The sequence below is a fragment of the Heterodontus francisci genome, chromosome 6, assembly GCF_036365525.1.
Source record: "Heterodontus francisci isolate sHetFra1 chromosome 6, sHetFra1.hap1, whole genome shotgun sequence".
Classification (NCBI taxonomy): domain Eukaryota; kingdom Metazoa; phylum Chordata; class Chondrichthyes; order Heterodontiformes; family Heterodontidae; genus Heterodontus; species Heterodontus francisci.
Window position 1 is genome coordinate 42,054,311 of NC_090376.1, and position 22,428 is coordinate 42,076,738.

A 22,428-nucleotide genomic window follows, 5' to 3' on the forward strand; every position below is an offset into this window, starting at 1 on the left:
AGGATTTGTATGAACAAGTGCAGCTTACCAACAAAAAGGTAAGTTTGCAATAAAATAAGTCATCATCCTGGCTCCATAATAAAACTGCGGGGTCACTCACATCCCATCTCATCCCCTCCCAACTGCCACCTCGGTCCCCTCCCAACTGCCACTTCACCTACCTCCCAACCGCCATCTGTATCCCGACCAACCACCATCTCGACCTGCCTCCCCACAACCATCGCAACCCCCTCCCAACTGCCACCTCGCCTCCTCTGATCTCCCAAACCTGATCTCCCTGCATCCCATCCTGGTTGTCGAAATACATTCTGCCTTGTTGCTTGATTGCTTCCCATCCTAGTCACCCTTGTTTTTCCAATTGCCTCCTCTTTCATGGTATCCCTTCCTTTCCCAGTCACACCCCCTCCCAATTGAACATAGGAACATAGCAAATAGGAGCAGGCATAGGCCATTTGGCCCATTGAGACTGCTCCGCCATTCAAACAAATTATGGTTGCTTATCTACCTCTGCCATTTTTCCCCACTATCCCCATATCCCTTGATGTCATTAGTATCCAGAAATCTATTGATTTCTGTCTTGAACATGCTCAGGGATTGAGCTTCCACAGCCCTCTGGGCTAGAAGCATCTTATTTCCCTTTAAGAACCTACCTGAGGTCCGCTGCTGGTAATGCAGCAGCCCAAAATTCAAAGCCTGCAGGCCCATCAAGTGTCTGCTGCTCACCAACCTTATTTGAATGAGACATAAGGCCCAATATCAGGTGTGCTTTTGGCCTACCCATTCAGGTGGCAGGATTACTCCCTGTACCCACTTCTGCCAGCCTACAAATTTCCAGATGCATGACTTCTTTCAAGGTATAACATATTCATTTACAAGATCTGTTCTTCTTGTCCATTACCATTTTACATTTATAAAATATAACCTTTCCTTCTTCGTATAAACCATGTCATGGTTGTTAAGGGCCAGGACAATGCCATTAATGAGGCCATAAACTTTTGAGAAAGCAGCCCTCCAGTAAAAGGACTGTTCCCTCTCATGCTGCTGCCTCCTTTCCATGGCGGAAGTAGTGAAAGTGGCCGGAATTTTATTTTTTTTATTCGTTCATGGGATGTGGGCATCACTGGCAAGGCCAGCATTTATTGCCCATCCCTCATTACCCTTGAGAAGATGGCAGTGAGCTGCCTTCTTGAACTGTTGCAGCCCTTGAGGTGTAGGTACACCCACAGTGCTGTTAGGGAGGGAGTTCCAGGATTTTGACCCAGTGACTGTGAAGGAAGGGTTACTTGCAGGTGGTGGTGTTCCCATGCATCTATTGCCCTTGTCCTTCTAGTTGGTAGAGGTTGCGGGTTTGGAAGGTGCTTTTGAAGGAGTGTTGGTGAGTTGCTACAGTGCATCTTGTATAAGGTACACACTGCTGCCACTGTACATTCGTGGTGGAGGGAGTCAATATTGAAAGTGGTGGATGGGGTGGCAGTCAAGCAAGCTGCTCTGTCCTGGATGGTGTTGAGCTGCTTGAGTGTTGTTGGAGCTGCACTCTTCCAGGCAAGTGGAGAGTATTCCATCACACTCCTGACTTGTGCCTTGTAGATGGTGGACAGGCTTTGGGGAGTCAGGTGGTGAGTTACTCGCCACAGATTTCCCAGCTTCTGACCTGCTCTAGTAGCCACGGTATTTATGTGGCTGATCCAGTTCAGTTTCTAGTCAATGCTAACCCCCAGGATGTTGATGGTGGGGGATTTGGCAATGGTAATGCCATTGAACATCAAGAGAAGATGGTTAAATTCTCTCTTGTTTGAGATGGTCATTGCCTAGCACTTGTGTGGTGCAAATGTTACTTACCTTTTATCAGCCCAAGACTGGATGTTGTCCAGGTCTTGCTGCATCTGGACGTGGGCTGGCTCAGTATCTGAGGAGTCATGAATGGTGCTGAACATTGTGCAATCATCAGCGAACATCCTCACTTCTGACCTTAAGATGGAGGGAAAGTCATTGATGAAGTAGCTGAAGATGTTTGGGCAGAGGACACTACCCTAAGGAACTCCTGCAGTGATGTCCTGGGACTGAGATGGTTGACCTCCAACAACAACAATCATCTTCCTTTGCGCTAGGTATGACTCCAACCAGTGGAGAGTTTTCCCTCTGATTCCTATTGACTCCAGTTTTGCTAGGGTTCCTTGATGTCATACTTGGTCAAATGCTGCCTTGATGTCAAGTGCAGTCACTCTTACCTCACCTCTAGAGTTCAGCTCTTTTGTCCATGTTTGGACAAAAGCTGTAATGAGGTCAGGAGCTGAGTGGCCCTGGCAGAACCCAAACTGGGTATCAATGAGCAGGTTATTGCTGAGCAATTGCCACTTGATAGCACTGTTGATGACCCCTTCCATCACTTTGCTTATGATCGAGAGTAGACTGATGGGGCGGTAATTGGCTGGGTTGGATTTGTCCTGCCTTTTGTGTACAGTACCTACAAGGGCTGGGTAGGTGTGTACTGGAACAGCCTGACTAGTTCTGGAGCACAAGTCTTCAGTACTATTGCCGGAAAGTTGTCAGGACCCATAGCCTTTGCAGTATCCAGTGCCTTCAGCTGTTTCTTGATATCACGTGGAGTGAATCGAATTGCCTGAAGACTGGCATCTGCGATGCTGGGGACCTCAGGAAGAGACTGAGATGGATCGCCCACTTGGCACTTCTGGCTGAAGGTGGATGCAAATGCTTCAGCCTTATCTTTTGCATTGATTTTTCTGGGCTCCCCATTGTTGAAGATGAGGATATTTGTGGAGTCTCCTCCTCCTGTTAGTGGTTTAATTATCCACCACCATTCGTGACTGGGTGTGGCAGGGCTGCAGAGCTCAGATCTGGTGCGTTGGTTGTGGGATCACTTAGCCCTGTCCATTGCATGCTGCTTCTGCTGTTTGGCATGTAAGTAGTCCTGTGTTGTACCTTCACCAGGCTGACACCTCATTTATGGGTATGCCTGGTGCTGCCCCTGGCATGCCCTCCTGCACTCTTCTTTGAACCAGGGTTGGTCCCCTGGCTTAATGGCAATGGTAGAGTGGGGGATATGCTGAGCCATGAGGTTACAGATTGTGGTTGAATACAATTTGGATGATGGCCCACAGCACCTCATGGATGCCCATTGTTGGGTTGCTAGATCTGTTCAAAACCTATCCCATTTAGCATGGTAGTGCCACACAACATGATGGTGGGTATCCTCAATGTGAAGACGGGACTTTGACAAAGACTGTGCAGTGGTCACTCCTACAAATATTGTCATGGACAGATGCATCTGTGACAGGTAGATTGGCGAGGAGGAGGTGAAGTAGGATTTTCCCTCTTGTTGGTTCCCTCACCACCTGCCGCAGACCCATCTAGCAGCTATGTCCTTTAGGATTCGGCCAGCTCAGCCAGTAGTGATGCTACTGGGCCACTCCTGGTGAGGGACATTGAAGTCCCCCACCCAGAGAACATTCTATGTCCTTTTCTACCCTCAGTGCTTCTTCCAATTGTTGTTCAACATGGAGTAGCGCTGATTCATCAGCTGAGGGGGTGGGGGGTGCGGTAGGTGGTAATCAGCAAGAACTTTCTTTGCCCATGTTTGACCTGATGCCATGAGACTTCACTTCATGGCATCTGGAGTCAATGTTGAGACTCCCATGGCTTCAGCCATTGTTGAGTGCAGCAAAGACTGATCAACCTAGCAAAAATACCCATTAGCATAGAAGGATCCAATATCATAGAAATATTATGCTGTGATAGAACTCGGGTGAAATCAAACCTGTCTTTCTTTTCTTTATATGAAGTCTTTGTTTTTCAAATCTAGGTTTGCCTTTATAATACTCAAAGAAATTTCCATGCTAAAAAAACTTGCTTACTGCCAATGAAATAGTATCTGACAGGAAGACTTTTATGGCGATAGGGTTGTGAATAAGCAGTTTTGCAATGCAAACAAAAAGCACCAAATACCAGAAGCAGCGAATGCTTCAATGATAATGCAGAAACACAGGGGACAGTTTTACAATTCCATAGTAACATGGAGGAGCCATGTTCACAAGGAGCATGAGGGTCGAGATAGGGCTAAAACACTGTAGCCCCAACTCTCTGACCTGCATTCATGATGCTCACTTGGATTGTGGAATTACCCTTTGAGAAATAAACACCCAAAGGTCAGAGATGCAAGACCTAGAAACATCCATTTTATCCAGGCAAACAGTGCAAAATAAGTGATAGGGTGAAAAAAAATCACTGACTTTGCCGTGGGACCAATTTATATGAAATGGAATAAAATTCAGGCCTGTAATGAGAATTCCAAAAGTGAAAATTGAAGTATTGTTTAATATAATACCTTGTAATTCTAGCATTCAGTCTTGCTTGCCAGAGTCATTGAGGGATTTTTGATTTAGATTTAGAGATACAGCACTGAAACAGGCCCTTCGGCCCACTGAGTCTGTGCCGACCATCAATCATCCATTTATACAAATCCAACACTAATCCCATATTCCTACCACATCCCCACCTGTCCCTATATTTCCCTACCACCTACCTATACTAGGGGCAATTTATAATGGCCAATTTACCTATCAACCTGCAAGTCTTTGGCATGCGGGAGGAAACCGGAGCACCCAGAGGAAACCCACGCAGACACAGGGAGAACTTGCAAACTCCACATAGGCAGTACCCAGAATTGAACCCGGGTCGTTGGAGCTGTGAGGCGGCGGTGCTAACCACTGCGCCACTGTGCCGCTCCCACAGAGCAAAGTGGCTGAATCAGGCCTGATGAGTATTTCTAGGCACCAATGGAAATTTCCTTCTCCAATGTACGTGTGACAAAGTTTGAACTGTTTATTTCTTTGACCAAAAGGTCGGATTGTGCCTTTGATGAAGATCAAGAGCTAGATTTATTATCTGTTCATAGTTGATGTAAATAGTAGCAGTGTTTCTTTGTGCTGGAAAAGTTGTTTTTATTTTTGGTTTAGGAGTTTTTTCCAACACTTTTGTTTTGTGCCCAGAGCATGAAGACAGTTTTTCATTAGCACAACCAAGTCCTCTATAAAATGAAACCTGTGTCTTTAAATGTGCTGAGTGGGATAGCATACCATGAGATTAACAACTATCCTCTGGCTTTTGGCAAATCGTGCACCAGGGTCTGTGATAGATAAAGGATCTGTCACAATTAAGATCATAAAGTTTATATATTTTAATATCTGAGATGTGACAGGTCACTATATAGGAGTGGGCATCCTGCCACTAATTTGCACTTTGTTTTCCCAAGATGAGCACTAAAAAATTGGAATTTCTGATTTTGAGATGATACAGTTCTCCCAACAATTTAGTGAGAAAGTGTATCTTCCAGTGTATGTTGAATTAAGTGATCTCAGTTCAGCTGTGAGTAGGGATGACCCAATTGGCCCAATCACCTTGATCTTAAGTAGACAGGCGCTGACAATTTTCACAGTGGGGGGTGGGGGGGGGGTGGGGGGGGTTTCCCCGATCAACCACCAGAAGCTCACCAGAAAACCCAGCTACATTGCATGAGTACCTTCTAACAGCTAGAAGAACATGGGCAGCAGATGCATGGAAACACCACCACCTGCAAGTTCCTCTCTAATCACGCACTATCCTGACTTGGAACTATATGGCTGTTCCTTCACCGTTGATGGGTCAAAATCCTGGAACTCCCTCCTTATCAGCATTGTGCACAAGGACTGCAGTAGTTAAAGAAGGTGGCTCACCAGCACCTTCTCAAGGGCAATTAGGAATGGGCATAGTTGCTGACCTTGCCAGCGATACCCACATCCCATGAACAAATAAAAAAAAAAGTGGGGCTTCCACTAATCCTCTACTGGGTAACTCAGGAGAGCGCCCATTCAGGGTTCCTGCTCCTGATCACTATCCTGTGACTGCTGCTGGAATCATGTGTGAGAATGTCAGGTGTGAACTTAGTTATGATGTCTGTGTGAGCAAATGGCCTGCTAGCATTCATTCTTTAGGTGCACACATGAAAAATGGTTGTTTGAGTGAGGCATCAGAGGTCTGCAAGTACTGAAATCATAGAAATTTACAGCATGGAAGGAGGCTATTCGGCCCATGTTCACGTCGGCCAACAAGTAGCCATCAAGCTTAATCCTATTTTCCAGCTTTTGGTCCCTAGCCTTGTAGGTTATGGCACTTCAAGTGCATATCCAAGTACTTATTAAATGTTCTGAGGGTTTCTGCCTCTACCACCCTTTCAGACAGTGAGTTCCAGATCCCCACCACCCTCTGGGTGAAAACCTTTCCCCTTGAATCCCCTCTAAATTTCCTACCTCTTACCCTAAATCTATGCTGCCTGGTTATGGACCCCTCAACCAAGGGGAAAAGGGCCTTCCTATCTACTCTATCCAAACCCTTCATAATTTTATACACTTCAATTAGGTCTCCCCTTGGCCTCCTCTGTTCCAAAGAAAACAACAATCTTTCCTCATAACTAAAATCCTTGTAAATTTAATCTGTACCCTCTCTAGTACAATCACATCTTTCCTATCTTTCTGGTGAGCAGCATTGCATGCAGTCCTCCAGCTATGGCCTAATCAGTGTTTTATATAGTTCCAGCATAACCTCCACCTGGTGGAACAGTTTCCTGGCAAGGGTCAGTAGGGATAATCTTCAGCGTCCTCATTCTAACACTTCCCTGCCTGGGTGCTAATCAGGTGGAGCACACCCAAAATGCACTCCGTTTGCCAAGAATTAAACCCACCTGTATTTCTGGATGCAGCTGTTTACATCCACTGAGGCATTCCCTTGGTGCAGGCTTGATCTCTGGCAACGCTTAGCTTCTGAAAATGAGGAAATGTCATCGACTTTTGCTGTAGGCCTGAGAGGCCTGCTGCAATAGTAATGGTTCCTAAGTTCAGGGTTTTCAGACTGCTCTCCAAAAATAACAGTGAGGTGGTCTTCAGTCCCAATTCATTGTTTCCTGCACCTGATAAAGGATATACTTAAATTCAGCATCACCCCAACTGCTCAGATCTTCAATTTGAACAGGGTTGGATGCAAGGCCTATGGCTCATTCCTTTGGGATGCTTTACCAAATGCATGTTTTCGCAGGGTCCTGAAATACAAATGAGGTGAATGGTGATTAGGCCCCTCCTATGTCTTTTGCATCAGATGACCTGCTTAAAGGCCTGCTCAAGTCGGGAAAAAGAACTCGACCTGAACCCAACCGATCCACAGCGGGCCCGACCCCACTTGGCCCGACTCGACCATCCCTTTACTTACCTTCCGACTGGGAAGCTTCATGAAGTTGCAGTGCATGTGTGATGATGCCATAGTGACGTCACTCGCTCACTGTGCAGATTCTGTTTCGCCCCAGATTCCCAGCTCAGCTAAGCTTTTTTTATTTTTAATACTTACCGGCAGAGCACTTACCGTGTGTGTCTGGCCCCACCAGACCCGAGCACGATGCAGTCTCAGCCCAAACCGATGCGAGCCCGAAAGCCGGACCCGGAAGAGGGGCCCGACACGACCCCGACACATGTCGTCGGGTCCCATCGGGTTCGGGTTGGGTGGGAGGCCTTTAGACCCCCTTACTCTTGATGTGACTATAGGAGCACTCAGTATCCCAAGGAGCCAATCCCTGTGGAATGCAAAGGATGCAATGTACCAGGCCTCTGCTCCATTTTTTCTTTGCTTTACCCCCCCCCCACTCCCTCCCCTTCCCCCCTATTCCCACCACCCCCCCCCCCTACAAGTCGCACAGTGGTAATGTTACTGAACTAGTAATTCAGAGTCCTAGATGAATGCTCACAGGACATGAGTTCAAATCCCACTATGGCAGCTGGAGGAATTTAAATTCAATTAATTAATAAATCTGGAATAAAGTGCCACTCTCATTAATAGTAATCATGAAACTATCAGATTATCATAAAAATTCATCTGGTTCACTAATGTCCTTTACGGAAGAAAATCTGCTGTCTGTACCTAGTCTGGCCTTCATGTGACTCCAGATCCACAGCAATGTGGTTGACTCTTAACTGCCCTCTGAAATGGCTTAGTACACCACTCAGTTATCGGTGGTTCTCCACTACCTGCTCAAGGCCAATTAGGGATGGGCAATAAATTCTGATCTTACCAGTGATGCTGAAGAACAAATTTTTTTAAATGGCAGAAAAAATATTACCCTCATGTCTTCAGGGGAAGAGGAATGTAAAGGGAACAAATGTGGGAGGAAAATTATGTAAAGCAACTAATTTATAGAGACTGTTTTACAATGATGGTGGAGCATAACACAAATGATAAAGTACTATTGTTTTACAGTAGAAAAATTATTATTGACAAATACATAAAATTATATCTTTTAACCAGAGTTTGGGTGAGAAAGCAGATGGCATCTACACTGATGTCGTCAGTAAGGAAGATCTGGGAACCACAGATCTAAATCAAGAACCTTATTCTGCCAAGAACCATGTTGAGTCTTCACAAACCGCATCAAGCAATAACCACTGGAATATCCATGACAACAGGCTGGTCTTTTCAAGAAGTGTTTACAGCTTTGATATCCAGGAAGATGTAGCTCCAGGTAATGTGATTAATTCCACATGATTAGGAGCTCTCCTCGATAAAATGCTAATGTGCTAACTTTCACAGGGCATGAAATTGAAAACTCTCAGCAGATTTGCCATGGATTTACTCACTTTCTGAGTTCATGAAATACATTTGTTTGACAATCTGAATATGCACCCAGTGTATCCAGGTAGTAACAATGTTTGACTACTTCTTCTGACTTTCTATACCTAATTCTTGATTCTACTATCTGTGTCCTTTCATCTGCATTCACTATCAACTTTTATATGGATCTCGGGCTGTCAGGTGAGCTTTCACTGCTCTATGATCTGGATGAAAGTTCGAATACAGACTTCACTGTCTCCTGACTAGATGTAGACTGAGATCTAGTCTGTGTACATTAGAAATTAATTTATTACCTGTAATCATTGACTATTACATATTGAAAATTATGATGGTGAAACCACATTTGAAATAGTGAGTGAAGGATATCAATGTATTGATAGAGAGTTCAGAGAAGAATGATGAAAATGGGCAGCGCAGTGGTTAGCACCGCAGCCTCACAGCTCCAGGGACCCGGGTTCGATTCTGGGTACTGCCTGTGCGGAGTTTGCAAGTTCTCCCTATGACTGCGTGGGTTTTCGCCGGGTGCTCCGGTTTCCTCCCACAGCCAAAAGACTTGCAGGTGATAGGTAAATTGGCCATTGTAAATTTCCCCTAGTGTAGGTAGGTGGTAGGGAATATGGGATTACTGTAGGGTAAGTATAAATGGGTGGTTGTTGGTCGGCACAGACTCGGTGGGCCAAAGGGCCTGTTTCAGTGCTGTATCTAAAAATAAAATGACTCTAGGGCTTTAAGTTATTAAAATAGATTCATTGAACTATACTTATTTTCATTAGAGGAAAGAAATTTAAGAGAGGACATGTTTCAGGTCATTAATAATGCTAGGATAAATCATATAGCTGTTAGGAAGCTATATGAGCACTGTATTACAAGTCACAAGTATAAAATTTGCAAGCTTCAAATAAGGCTAAACATGAGATGAATGCTGTTTTTCCAGAGTGATGGAAACAAATTCCCAGCAGCTAATGGTGTCTGCTTCAAAATGAATTATAAATCTTGTCAAATGAGATTGAAGGTCTTAGGGATAAGCAGAGGCAAAGAAAATCAAATACTCCAAGGAATGCAATGGTTCCCATACTGCCGTAGCCAAAGAATGTCACATGTGAAAAGCAATTAGCCGGATTTGAATGATGGAGATCATCCACGGATATTGTAGAAGTTTGCTCAACTATCTTTAGACTTGGGGATGAAGAGGGCTGTTCAGATAGACATTTTACAAGATTCCCTTTTAAGTGATTGATTACATACATGCAGCAGACTCCATTATAAGACTGATTGTACATAGTCTGTGGAAGAAGTGAACTTCATGGACTCAATGCTTTTTTTATTCCACAAATTATGTAATTTTCTGTCAAAGATAACAGCATTCTACTTAAGGCAACCTACTACTTTAAGTATTCTCACTCGTAAAGATTCAAGATTCAACCATCCAACAAGAACATTTGCACTGGCAAATGCTAATAGTAAAGCCATCTCCACAAGATATTTTTCTGTATATTTCACAATGTTGTAAAATATTTCCAAGTCCTCTAATTTAAAGAAAATAACTAATAAAAAAAAGGTTTCCCTCAGCTCAGATTTCATTTTGGTTTTACATTGGGTTAAAATAGTGCTGATAAATGTGATCAATAATATGCTTGAAGCTTTTCCAACTACAGTATTTTGCTCAAAGTGAAGGGTTTCATAGTGAAGCAGATGAATGTCTCTGCATCAGATGAAAGTATACATAACATTTTCTCTTTTATTCAAACCAGGCACCATGGTGGGCTTAGTAACAGCTTCTGCTCCAAATCAGGGAGTTGATGACAAGGTGTACGCAATACAAGAAGATGATGGGAATGGTCTCTTTGTTATTAATCCAGCTACTGGAAATTTTACCCTCACTCGTCCTTTAGACTTTGAGTCTGCAAAGTATTACATTCTCACAGTGAAAGCAACTAATACAGATGGGCAATTCAGTGTGATGCGGGCTTACTTTAATGTGCTGGATATCAATGACAACCCTCCAGTGTTCAATCCTGATTTCTACAGTATTAACATAATGGAAAATGTCCCCATTGGCACCAGTGTTTTAACCCTGAATGTGACTGATGCTGATGAAGGTGAGATTTAGAAACTTCTTTCTCAAATTTGTTTGTCTTTCTAGCAGTACATCAAGGCAAACATTACAAGGTGGTGGCAGCAAAGCTGCTGAGGGAGGGTGATAACAGTAATATGCAATTGATGAAATGCATACAATTAAACAATATATGGCATGTTTTGGATAAATAAGTTAATGTATGTCTTTCTACATGCATTGTGGTGTGAATCAGATTCTATTTCACATTCCAAAGTGATGCCGCATGCCCTTGTCTTCTGTTGCATTATTCACACGAGACATGTTAGACAGACAGTGTGACAGCAGTACACATAGGGATTTCAGAAAAGGCTCAGAGCAAATGAAACAATGTAACTTCTGTTCAACCTATCTGTAGGAAATCACATGGAAATCCAAACGTTCATTATACAAGACTCCCTTTGATTAATTAATCTGACAGACATCAATCACCTTATGCTTTGTGACACTCCACTGTTTTAAGTTGATGTCACATTTAGTGAATAATCAATTAGCAAATATGCGACATTCACTAAGCCCACTGTGAAAATGATTCTACTCAGTCAATGACATTTCCTTGTTTCAGAATATGATAACGGTAAAACATTAAACTTTTACCCTCCTAATAAACCTGTCTTGAGATTGTGTTTCAGTCCTATAGAACACTCTTCTTACAGTGGCATTGCTTGATACATGGCTTTGAGCAGGGGCTTGTACTTTCTCTTATTACGTTAGATGATAAATACAGTTAATGTTGCTATGGTGTCATTTCTGGCAGATTCCAGGATAGAAAAGGAAATGTGTTCATTGAAGCATGAGGTGATACTATTGACCATGTCAGCAGCTCAACAGAAATATGGGCTCTGTATTTTCGATTAAAGTATTAATGCTTAATTAGAACATGTATAAAATGCATAGCACATCCATCCTAGATAGTAATCTTAGAAAAAGCAAATTTAACATGCACACATTCAAAATTGACACTTGCCTATTCCTTTGATTTTGTGGTACCAACTCTAAACATTCAGAAACAAATAGAGATAGTGGCCTGGAAAATCTTAGAGGGCATGATCCCAACAATTATGCCAAGATTGTGCCCACCTTGCAATTCTGCCATTGACCTGCTGAAGTTTGTGGGTTTGTGTTCCTCCCACTCTGCTGGAAGCACATTGATGGTGACTGCCTCCCTTTAAAGCTTTTTGGCCTTTTCAACAACAAGTACAACGTGCACTTATATAGTGCCTTTAACATAGTCAAAAGTCCAAAAGTGCTACACAGGACTGTTACCAAACAAAATATAAGGAGATATTAAGACAGACAGCCAAAAGCTTTGTCAAAGTGGCAGGTTTTGAGGAGCATCTTATATGTGGAGTTCCAGAGCCTAGGCCCCAAGCAGCTGAAGGCACAGTTGCCGATGGTGGAGCGATTTAAATCAGGGATGCGCAAGAGGCCAGAACTGGAGGAGTGCAGATATCTCGCAGGTTTGTAGGGCTGGAGGAGGATACAGAGATATGGAGGGATGAGGCCATGGAGGGATTTGAAAACAAGGATGAGAATTGTAAAATCAAGGCATTGCTGGACCGGGAGCTAATGTAGGTCAGTGAGCACCGGGGTGATGGGCGAACAGAAATTAGTCTGATTTAAGGATATTGTCAGCAGAGTTTTGGATGGCCTTAAGTTTGTGTAGGGTGTAAGATGGGAGGTTGGCCAAGAGAGAATTGGAATAGTCAAGTATAGAGGTAACAAAGACATGGATGAGTGTTTCAGCCGCAGATGAGCAGAGGCAGGGGTGAAGTCGGGTGATGTTAAGGAGATGGAAAACAGTAGGGTTTATGATGGAGAGGATATGTTGTCAGACGCTCATCTCAGGGTAAAATTCAACACCAAGGTTGAACAATCTGGGGTTCAAGCTGTAACCCCAGACTGGATCTCAAAGTGAGCAGGTGAAACCAGATGTACCTGTGAAAATTACCAAGTCCTGACTGAGGGCCAAGGTGCAGGATCGCCTGACTTAGTGAGTCCCTACTCATGGCCCTGTCTCATTACGATGTCGACCTTGTCAAGGAGAGCAGAAGCATCCTAGAAACTTGCATTTAAGGCCAGGCCTGACTGAGTTTGCAGTGTCAGCTTGGCCCAATAGTAGCACTCTCAAATTTCAATCAAACAATTGTTGGTTCAAGACTCACTGCAGGAACTAGAGTATATTTCACTGAGAGAATACAGCATATTCAGATGTTCAAACATTTGGATGAGACATTAAACAATGGCACTACCGGCCTATTTTGGGGGGGGGGGGGGGTGCGGGGCGCAGAGACATATAAGATCTCACAGCGCTATTCAAAGTAGAATTGGAAGATTTTTCCAGTGTCCTGGCCTACAATTATCCCTCAGCCTGCACTCCAAAACAGATTAACTGTTCATTTATCTCATTGCTGTCTGTGGGAGCTAGCTGTGCATAAATTTGTCTGCCATGTTTTCCTACAAAACAACAATGACTTCAAAACCATTTTATCTGGTGCAAAGTGTTGTCATGTCCTGAAGGGTGAAAGTTGATTTTAAAAAGTGCAAGTTCTTCCAATAAAGGCTGTGTGATTTTGGGGTCAAAGAGAAAGGCTGTGGATATGAAAAATCTAACTGCAAATAGAAAATGCTGCAATATCCCAGCAGGGTAGTCAGCACCTGAAAGAGAAGTTAATATTTTGGGCGTGACCCTTCACTGGAACTGGTGTGGTTGGGGCCGAAAAAGTGTCTTTAAAAGTAATGTGGAGAGAGGAGAGCAACAGGCAGAGGTTAAGAGTACAGGTACTACTTTGGAAATAGGCAGCTACTGTTTAATAACCTGTCATTAGATTTTTAAAATGCAGGTCGGATTTATGAAGAGAAATAAAAAGGTTATGTCTGTCAGACTTATGAAAAGCCATACAAAAAGGGATAATTTAACATCTATAAACCCCTTTTTGTTGTGTTTGCAGAAAATCTTACAAGCTCTGTTTGTTTTGAACCCTTGTTTAAATTTTATTTATATGTTTAAAATGTAAGGATTATATTTTCATAGTTTCATTCATTGAGTTTGTCTTCTCTAGTGAGTTTGCCAGTAAAATAGATGAGTCAAAAACGCAACGGCCTCAGGTTTATGCTGGGTTAGCTGGTCTCAGCTGGGATAGCAGCAGTAGGGGTGTTACAATTGGCCACAAGACCCCAAGGTGAGGGAGTGAAACCTAACCAGGGCTTCCAGCCCAACCCCCAATCCAATCACCACTATTGGAAGAGCTTGTGTGTGGACATATATGAAAACAGGGCATTGGGCTCCATTGTGAATGCCCCTGCATATGAATAGCCTGTTGAGGCTCGATGTCGAAACTTAATAATGGTCTTTTGGCTAAGAAACCCTGCATCATTGGAATTGTACTCCAGCAAAAATTCATTGTCTTCAGAAAAGGAGAGGGCAGAAAACTGGCAAGAAGGAATTTGAACATTGTCACCCAATATAGAACACCATATGATCTGGTCCTAGGCCCTGCCATTCTTGGTTTTGAGTTGGTCAGGAAAAGGACATAAGGATGGTACAGCAATGATTTAGTATTTTAATATTCTGGTGAAAAGTCTGGCTTCTGCTCAGGTCCACCCCTCGCCCTCCTCCCCCACACTGCATGGCAGTTCAGATTAGGTACTGGGAGGAATCACAGGCATTAAACTGTTTTCTACAACTGTGTGGCACACCAGTTTAGTCCATTCCAGGCCGCAGCAGTAGTCTGCCCGCCTGTCCACTTTTTAAATAAAATAGCTAGTGTTTCTCCCTACAGAATAAGATTATGGGAAACTGAAACATTTAGCAGGAGTGTTCTCTCTTCACACTGACCTTAAAGTGCATCAACTCACATGAGTAGCAATGTCAATCCCTCCAACCCCTTTCCATGCTTTTCCTATGAATGTTTAATGTTGCTATTGTTGCCTGTGCAGCGAGAACAAAATCTTTAGCAGCACGTTGTGCCTTTCACTTTGGTTTATTCATGCTTGGATTCTGGAATGAGTAACTCTATTCATTCAAGTTAAAAGGAAATCTAGTTTGTCTGACAGCTGCTGCTCTGACTCACTCCTCCTCCCTGGCCTTTGTACACTATTTTTACTGCAACCTTATGCATATCCAGACCGTTCATGTGACATCATCACCATCACCATTTACGCATGGAAATAATTGAATCTGAAAGGTAGGGTTGACTGCTGTTGCTGTACTCCAGTAGTTAGGTAGCGGTCAACAATGCAGTCTGGTCACTTGGAAATGGAGATGTGGAGATCACGGGATGTATATTTATCTATATTGTGTTAAATTATAATCTTTTCATACTTAATTTAATTTATTGAAAATTTCTACCATAGCCATAAAAGCATCAACCATGCAAACATCTGTGATTAATCCTCCTGGTTTCAATTCAGATCTTACATATTGACTTACTTTTCCACATGCCAGTGGAACTGCCTACCAGTGTGTGTCTTGCCACGAATAGAGATATGCAATGTCCTGGAAAAACAATGAAAGTGTCCAGTTCGGAAGAATCAAATTATCTGAAGGATAATTATAGTGAAAGCTGAAGAGTCATTTTGAAAATCCTGAGGTTCGGTTCCTTGACCTGTAAAACAAAGGCTGAGAGAAATGCTTGTTTTTCCTTCATTTATTAAAGCTTACATCAGACTGTATCTAATCGATAGATTGAATGCAGCTGTTGTAGTCAAATTTAAACTTGAGTCCTAATGAGATCAGGCCTTGAGCGGTCCTATCAGTCATTAACATTTTACTTGTCATCGTCATGGTGATTTCAAAAGCACTTTAGTATTCCAATATCTATTAAATGCCCTAAACATTTTAACTTCAAAAAGCACATGTTGGGGAGAAAGCTAGGAATGTCTTTTTAAGACTAATGTCAAACCTACTGTACTCATTTCTTCTGAATTACTTCTCAACTCCAGGCTAGTTTCATATATTCAAAATTAACTGACCATTTATCTTTGAGCATGTTATTAGAGCTGGTTTAGGAAACCATTAGTAATTAGAGGCTAAACAGTGAGAAACCATATTTGTTGCTTTTTTGACTTGGGTTGAACTTGTGCCAAAGTCTCAGAGTAAAGAGAACAGCGTGTACTTAAATGTCCAAGGTAATTTTGAGACTGAGTAAGCCGATCAAAGAATGAAGGGTAAACATTCTGTAAGGTGCCAAACAGTTGTATGGAACAATCTATTATCATATAGAAAAATAAAATCTTTAAATCTTAGCGTAGAGGTTACTTTTTCACATGGGATTACCTCAGATCACCATAGTAACAAATACATTTTAAAAATGCTAGAACAAAGGGCATTTGCTGAAGTCTGTAATTGATAAAAGTTGGCATTGTCAACTCTCTCTAGCTTGCTGGGTGTGTGTACTGCCCAATATCTTACTGAGTTTTGCAGAATACAAAGTCTTCAGTTTCTATCCCAGGTTTGTGCTGATTTATCTGATCTCATCCAGGTTGGCAGTAAGGGTGCTACACTTGGCCAGTATCCTCGGCTATGGAAGAGAAATATTAGTCAAGGGTCCTACTCCTAATTGATACTCAATTACATGCTGGAAAGTTTATAAATAAGGACAGATTAGGACTTTCCTGTAGTGTCCCACCGACACCACAGAAGCTGAATAGACTCACTACACTGGCTGTCTAGACTTGGACATGAAAAGTGGCCACTTGAGCTAAGTGCGGCTGGCATCCATGGAAATAAATCTTAGCATTAGTTGTGCCTTCTAAAGAGAGGAAGAAAATTTAGTAGAGGAATAAAAGGTTGGGAAAGTTACTCTGATCCAGCTTACAATGAAGTTCAATATTGTCAAAACTGCGAATATTGTCTGCGTCCTGAAGAAACCCCTGCAGGATTAATGGTTGTTGGAAAAAAAAGTGTGTATTTGTCTTTGGATTCATTTAACAGTTGAATAATGAGAAACTCCTATTTTCCTGTGTAACTGTTAATACATCATTTACATTTAATCTAGGATAGTGGCAGAGTGGCGTCAGTTGAGCAGAGACTGGTTGTGATACTAATCAGCTGACAGTCCTATAGTAAATATTGGGATGGATAGGAAATGCTCTGTATAAGTGATGTATAAATGACCAAACATTGTTTAATGTTGTGATTTGTCTACTGTCTAGGTCTGAATGCAGCTTTGATATTTAAAATAATCTCAGGGGATCGCAATGGGCAGTTTATGGTTGACAGAAATGCTGTGCTAAGGGTCCAACAGACATTAGATCTGGAACACCAGTCTGTCTATACTTTAATTGTTCAAGCTACTGACCAAGCTCAATGTGATTCAGCGCGTTTCACAAGTACTGCATGGATTACAGTGAAGCTCAATGATGTGAATGATAACACCCCTGAGTTCAGAACTGTGAATACTGTCTACCTTCCTGAAGATACTTCTATTGGCACAGTGATAATGACAGTTAATGCCATGGATCTGGATAGTGGACTCAATGGCCATGTTGAATACTCTCTGCAGCAATTTACAGGCAACAAGTTTAGCATCAACGTAACAAGTGGGGAACTTAGTGTGATTGGAAATCTTGACAGAGAACTAGTAGAATGGGTTACAATAGATGTGATTGCTTTAGACAAAGGACAGCCATCACTGTCCTCTTCGATAAGCATTACAGCAATCATTACTGATGTCAATGACAACAGTCCTGTCTTCACTCAAAGCATTTATACTGTCACAGTGGATGAAAATATACCTCGTGGCTCAGATTTGCTTGTAGTTTCAGCTACTGACCCTGATGAAGACAAAAATGGACAAGTTCGATATACTATCAGCAGCAAGGACTTTTACATTGATTCAGTCACTGGATTAATCTCAGTGTTTGGGAATTTGGATCGTGAACAAATCCCAGTGTGTTCTTTTGTGGTTTTTGCATTGGATGGTGGAAGGAGTCCCAGGTCAGGAACAGCCACTGTCAATGTAATACTCAGAGATGTCAATGATTTTGCACCAATCATCCAACCCATGAAAATGACTCTACATTTCTTGGAGAATATAAATGCAGTTCCACAAATTATGTATCAGGTATATAGGAGATTTGCTTTTTTTATATCTTCTCTAAATGCTTCAATAGTCATTTTATTTCTTGGTATACTTGAATTGTATTACATTTGAACAAATCCAAGAAGAATGTATGAAATGAGAAAGTTATTTGTCTCATCAAACCATGTAAAATTTACTCTAGCATGGATTCTCAGGGAAATTTCTGTATAAATACTCTGCCCAATCTATCTTCCTCTGCTTCCGCCAGTCTGCTCTTCCCTTAAATGATGTAATGGTAGCTGCCTTAACTGTTCCTTGTGGTGAAACATTACATGCTCTAACATCTCTGTGTAAATGATTTTCTCCTAACTGCTCTCCTCACTTGCTTATGGGGAGGCGGTGGCGTACTGGTATTGTCACTGGACTAGTAACCCAGAGACCCAGGGTATTTCTCTGGGGGCATGGGTTCAAATCTCACCACAGCAGAAGGTGGAATTTGAATTCAATTAATAAATCTGGAATTTAAAGCTAGTCTAATGATGGTCATGAAACCATTGTCGATTGTTGTAAAAACCCATCTGGTTCACTAATGTCCTTTAGGGAAGGAAATCTGCTGTCCTTACCTAGTCTGGCCTACATGTGACTCCAGATCCACAGCAATGTGGTTGACTCTTACATGCCCTCAAAATGGCCTAGCAAGCCACTCAGTTCAAGGGCAATTAGGGATGGGCAATAAATGCTGGCCTGGCCTGTGATGCCCACATCCCATGAAAGAATTTAAAACTAATTATTTCATGGCACTAACTCCCTAACCGGAAAAAGTAATCTTACCCTATTTAATCCATCAGAACCAGCCTTGCCTCTGCATCACAATGTTGTGGTTTCTAAGCCCCTACTCCATGACTTCAGTAGTTTAGGCTGCCATTTCAGTGCCATACTGAGGGAGTGCTCCATTGTTGGAGGTTGCATCTTTCAGATGAGATGCTTAAATAAGGCTCTGCCTGCTAAGGTGAGTATAAAAGATCCCTGGCACTATTTTAAGAAGATAACAAGAGCAAGGACTTCTTCTGGTGTTGTGGCCAATATCTATCCATCATCCAACACAATTTATTACTTAATCTTTTGAAAGACCTTGCCGTGCACAAATTGGTTAACAATGACAATATTGGTAATTCATTGGCTGTAAGGTGCTTTGCAATGTCCTAAGAATGTGAAAATGCTAAATAAATGCAAGCTCTTTTTTTCTATAATTAAAAAAAACTCTATTAATTCTTCTCTTAGCCTTTATGCTGGAAGCTAACATTAAACATTTTCGGATTGAACTGTAGATGAAAAGAATGCAGCTATTCAAAAAGTTCAGTAAAACATTCTAAGAAGTGGACTTTCAGAATAAGTGCATTGACCATGTGCAGTAATACTTATAAAACATTACTATTGGAAAACAATTACTTAGTCTGACCCTGCTGTGTTTCCCAGGTGCTGGGGCGTGACGATGACCTGGGTTCCAACAGTAAGCTGAGCTACAAAATTATCCGTGGAAATGAAGATGGCAAGTTCTCAATCTCAGCAAATGGAGGACTCAGCCTAGTGCAGAGTTTAGACAGAGAGTTTCAAGAAGAATACATGCTGCTAGTGACTGCTGCAGATGCAGGTAATGCAGAGATACTTCGTGAAAAAGCTGAAAGTAGAGATTTTTGATTTATTTTGTCAAAAACGTCAAAATAAATTGTTTTTACTCCATTCCCCTAACCCTGATGGTTTTAACACGCCATCTTTCTTCTCTTCCCCCAGCAGAGTGGATCAGCAACTACAGTTTAATCTTGTATAAATACAAAGCAACGGAAGAGGAAATTCAGGCCCCATATTACTCTTGCTGGGGTTAATTTTTAATTCTGGTGCTGTTTAGGCACCCAGTGGGTCACCCATCCAATGGATTCGGGGAATGAACTGAACCACTTTGGTTGGCCCCCATTTGAATCTCATTGGTGAGGTTTCCACAGGTTTCCAATGCTGACAGACAGCCCGATGATTAGGAGGGTGCAAATTCCCGGTGGACCCAGAGCCTATTTAAAGCATGGTTTCTTTTTTTCTGTTGGTGAGTTTGTTGCTACTGAACAGTCAGTGAGAGATGGTACATGCAAGGGCACCCAAGCTTTTAGATGCATTGGTAGAGGTCTTGCTGTACCAGGTGACACAGAGGACAGTTGCAGCCTTTCTGCTAAAATGTGGATTTGCACCAGAGGAGCAAGTGAAAATCGGCCCCACTGTTCTTTATTAAAGCACAAAATGACATTACTGAACCCTACACACACATTCAGAGTTGAACTGCATTGTGGCCACTACATAGAAACCTATGGGGGTAATTTTCAATTTCAACACTCAGGTGGTAACCCAGTGCAGTGAATCACCCATCCTTTATAGAACTCAACCTCTTTTTGTCCCATTGATACCAGGCGGGCATGAAATCCACTCCACCAGGTTAGTCCCCAATCAACAAAGGTGAAAATTACCCTATCTCTTGAAATTTTTATTTATTTTATTTTTATTTAGAGATACAGCACTGAAACAGGCCCTTCAACCCACTGAGTCTGTGCCGCCCATCAACCACCCATTTTATACTAATCCTACATTAGTCCCATATTCCTACCACATCCCCACCTTCCCTCAATTCCCTACCACTTACCTATACTAGGGGCAATTTACCTATCAACCTACAAGTCTTTGGCTGTGGGAGGAAACCAGAGCACCTGGCAAAAACCCACGCAGTCATAGGGAGAACTTGCAAGCTCCACACAGGCAGTACCCAGAATTGAACCCAGGTCACTGGAGCTGTGAGGCTGCGGTGCTAACCACTGCGCCACTATTTGATATGGTTTCAAATGTCTCTGCTACCATAGCTCCTAAACAGGGCAGAGGCCTATCACTGGAGGACTGTACTATACACTGGTATCAGACCTAGAGAACTGAGGAAGTTGTTCAGAAAAACATACACAAAATATTTCTGTTTTTATGTAAATCTTCAGTGGAATTTACTTTAATCCCCATACATATATAGTTCTAGACTCATGTTTGTAGCAGCATGGCTGAAAATTATTAATATGCCATTGGAATACCTCTCTCATGTGGTCTTCAGTGTTCCAGGGATAGTTTCCCAAACCATACTTCGAACAATTAACTACTTTCTTTTTCTGTAAGGGCTAATTCAAAATTGAATCCACAGGCTGATTTTTGTCTCATCACCAATTTGCAGCAGGTTTAGAGGGTGCAGTTGTTTTGATGTGTCAGATACAAAAGTGAATGAGCAGCTGCCATCTTGGTGTAGTATTGGTTTAGCCTGTTTACAGCCAACAAACTCAGTGTTTGAGATCAGGAATTCATTTTTCTCTTTGGTGTACAGTTCTGGTGGTGTGGTAGTTCCACTCATCCCTGTGACTATGCCCCAGTTCTCATCTATTTTCTGGATTAGGGTTTACTAAGAATGCACAGTGGCATTCCTGCCACCAAGCTTGTCGGGAAACACCAGTATAAGAGCAAAATACTGCGGATGCTGGAACTCTGAAATGAGAACTGAAAGTACCGGGGATACTCAGCAGGTCTGGCAGCATCAGTGTAGAGAGAAACATTTCGGGCCTGTGACCTTTCATCAGAACTGGCAAAAGTTAAAAATGTCTTTGAGCAAGTGAAGGGAGGGAGGGAGAAAAAGAGCAAGAAGGAACCACTGTGATACGAAGGAGGGAGGAGAGATTGAATGACAGATGTCATGGAACAGAATGAAAATGGAGTGCTAAATAGTTGTAGCGAAAGACAATGCATGAGACCAGAGAGAATGCTAATGGCAGAATAATGAACAGCTCTGTACAAAAGCAAAAACATGAATAATAGATTTTAAGACTGGCACATGGTTAAAAAATAAATAACAAAAAAAAAATTAAAAAATAAATAAAATAAAAAGAATAAACAAAAAAATAATGGGGCTCATGGTCTGAAATTATTGACACAATATTGAGTGCAGAAGGCTTTGGAGTGCCTAATCAGAAAATAAGGTGCTGCTCCTCGAGCTTGCGTTGATGTTCACTGCAGCAGACCAAGGACAGAAATGTGGGCATGTGAACAAGCTGGTGAATTAAAATGGCAAGCAACCAGAAGCTTGGGATCATGCTTGCAGACGGAGCGGAGGTGTTCTGCAAAGCGGTCACTCAATCTGTGTTTGGCCTTCCCAATGTAGAGGAGATCGCACTGTGAGCAGCGAATACAGTATACGAAATTGAAAGAAGTACAAGTAAATCGCTGCTTCACCTGGAGTGTTTGGGGCCTTGGATGGTGTGGAGAGAGGAGGTAAAATGGCAGGTATTACACCTCTTGTGATTTCATGGGAAGTTGCTGTATGAAAGGGACGAGGTGTCAGGAGTAACGGAGGAGTGGACCAAGGTGTCGCGGAGGGAATGGTCCCTTCGGAATGCTGACAGGGCAGGGGAGGGGAAGATGCGTTTGGCGGTGGCATCATGCTGGAGGTGACGGAAACGGAGGATGATCCTTTGGATGTGGAGGCTGGTGGGGTGAAAAGTGAGGACAAGGGGAACCCTGTCACGGTTCTGGGAGGGAGGGGAAGAAGTGAGGACTGAAGTG

The 22,428-nt window shown here is 42.5% G+C and overlaps 1 protein-coding gene across 1 annotated transcript in view; it reads left to right on the forward strand.

Annotated features, from left to right (window-relative positions):
- Positions 1-5,051: 5,051 nt before the first annotated feature.
- Positions 5,052-22,428, forward strand: part of LOC137371571 (protocadherin Fat 4-like) — a 113,166-nt gene continuing 95,789 nt past the window's right edge. Inside the window, exons 1-8 of the mRNA XM_068034410.1 lie at positions 5,052-5,141; positions 6,752-6,844; positions 7,144-7,290; positions 7,396-7,536; positions 8,341-8,554; positions 10,416-10,763; positions 16,934-17,844; positions 19,279-19,453. Coding sequence (XP_067890511.1) covers positions 5,052-5,141; positions 6,752-6,844; positions 7,144-7,290; positions 7,396-7,536; positions 8,341-8,554; positions 10,416-10,763; positions 16,934-17,844; positions 19,279-19,453 — 2,119 coding nt within the window. The remainder of the gene's footprint in view (positions 5,142-6,751; positions 6,845-7,143; positions 7,291-7,395; positions 7,537-8,340; positions 8,555-10,415; positions 10,764-16,933; positions 17,845-19,278; positions 19,454-22,428) is intronic.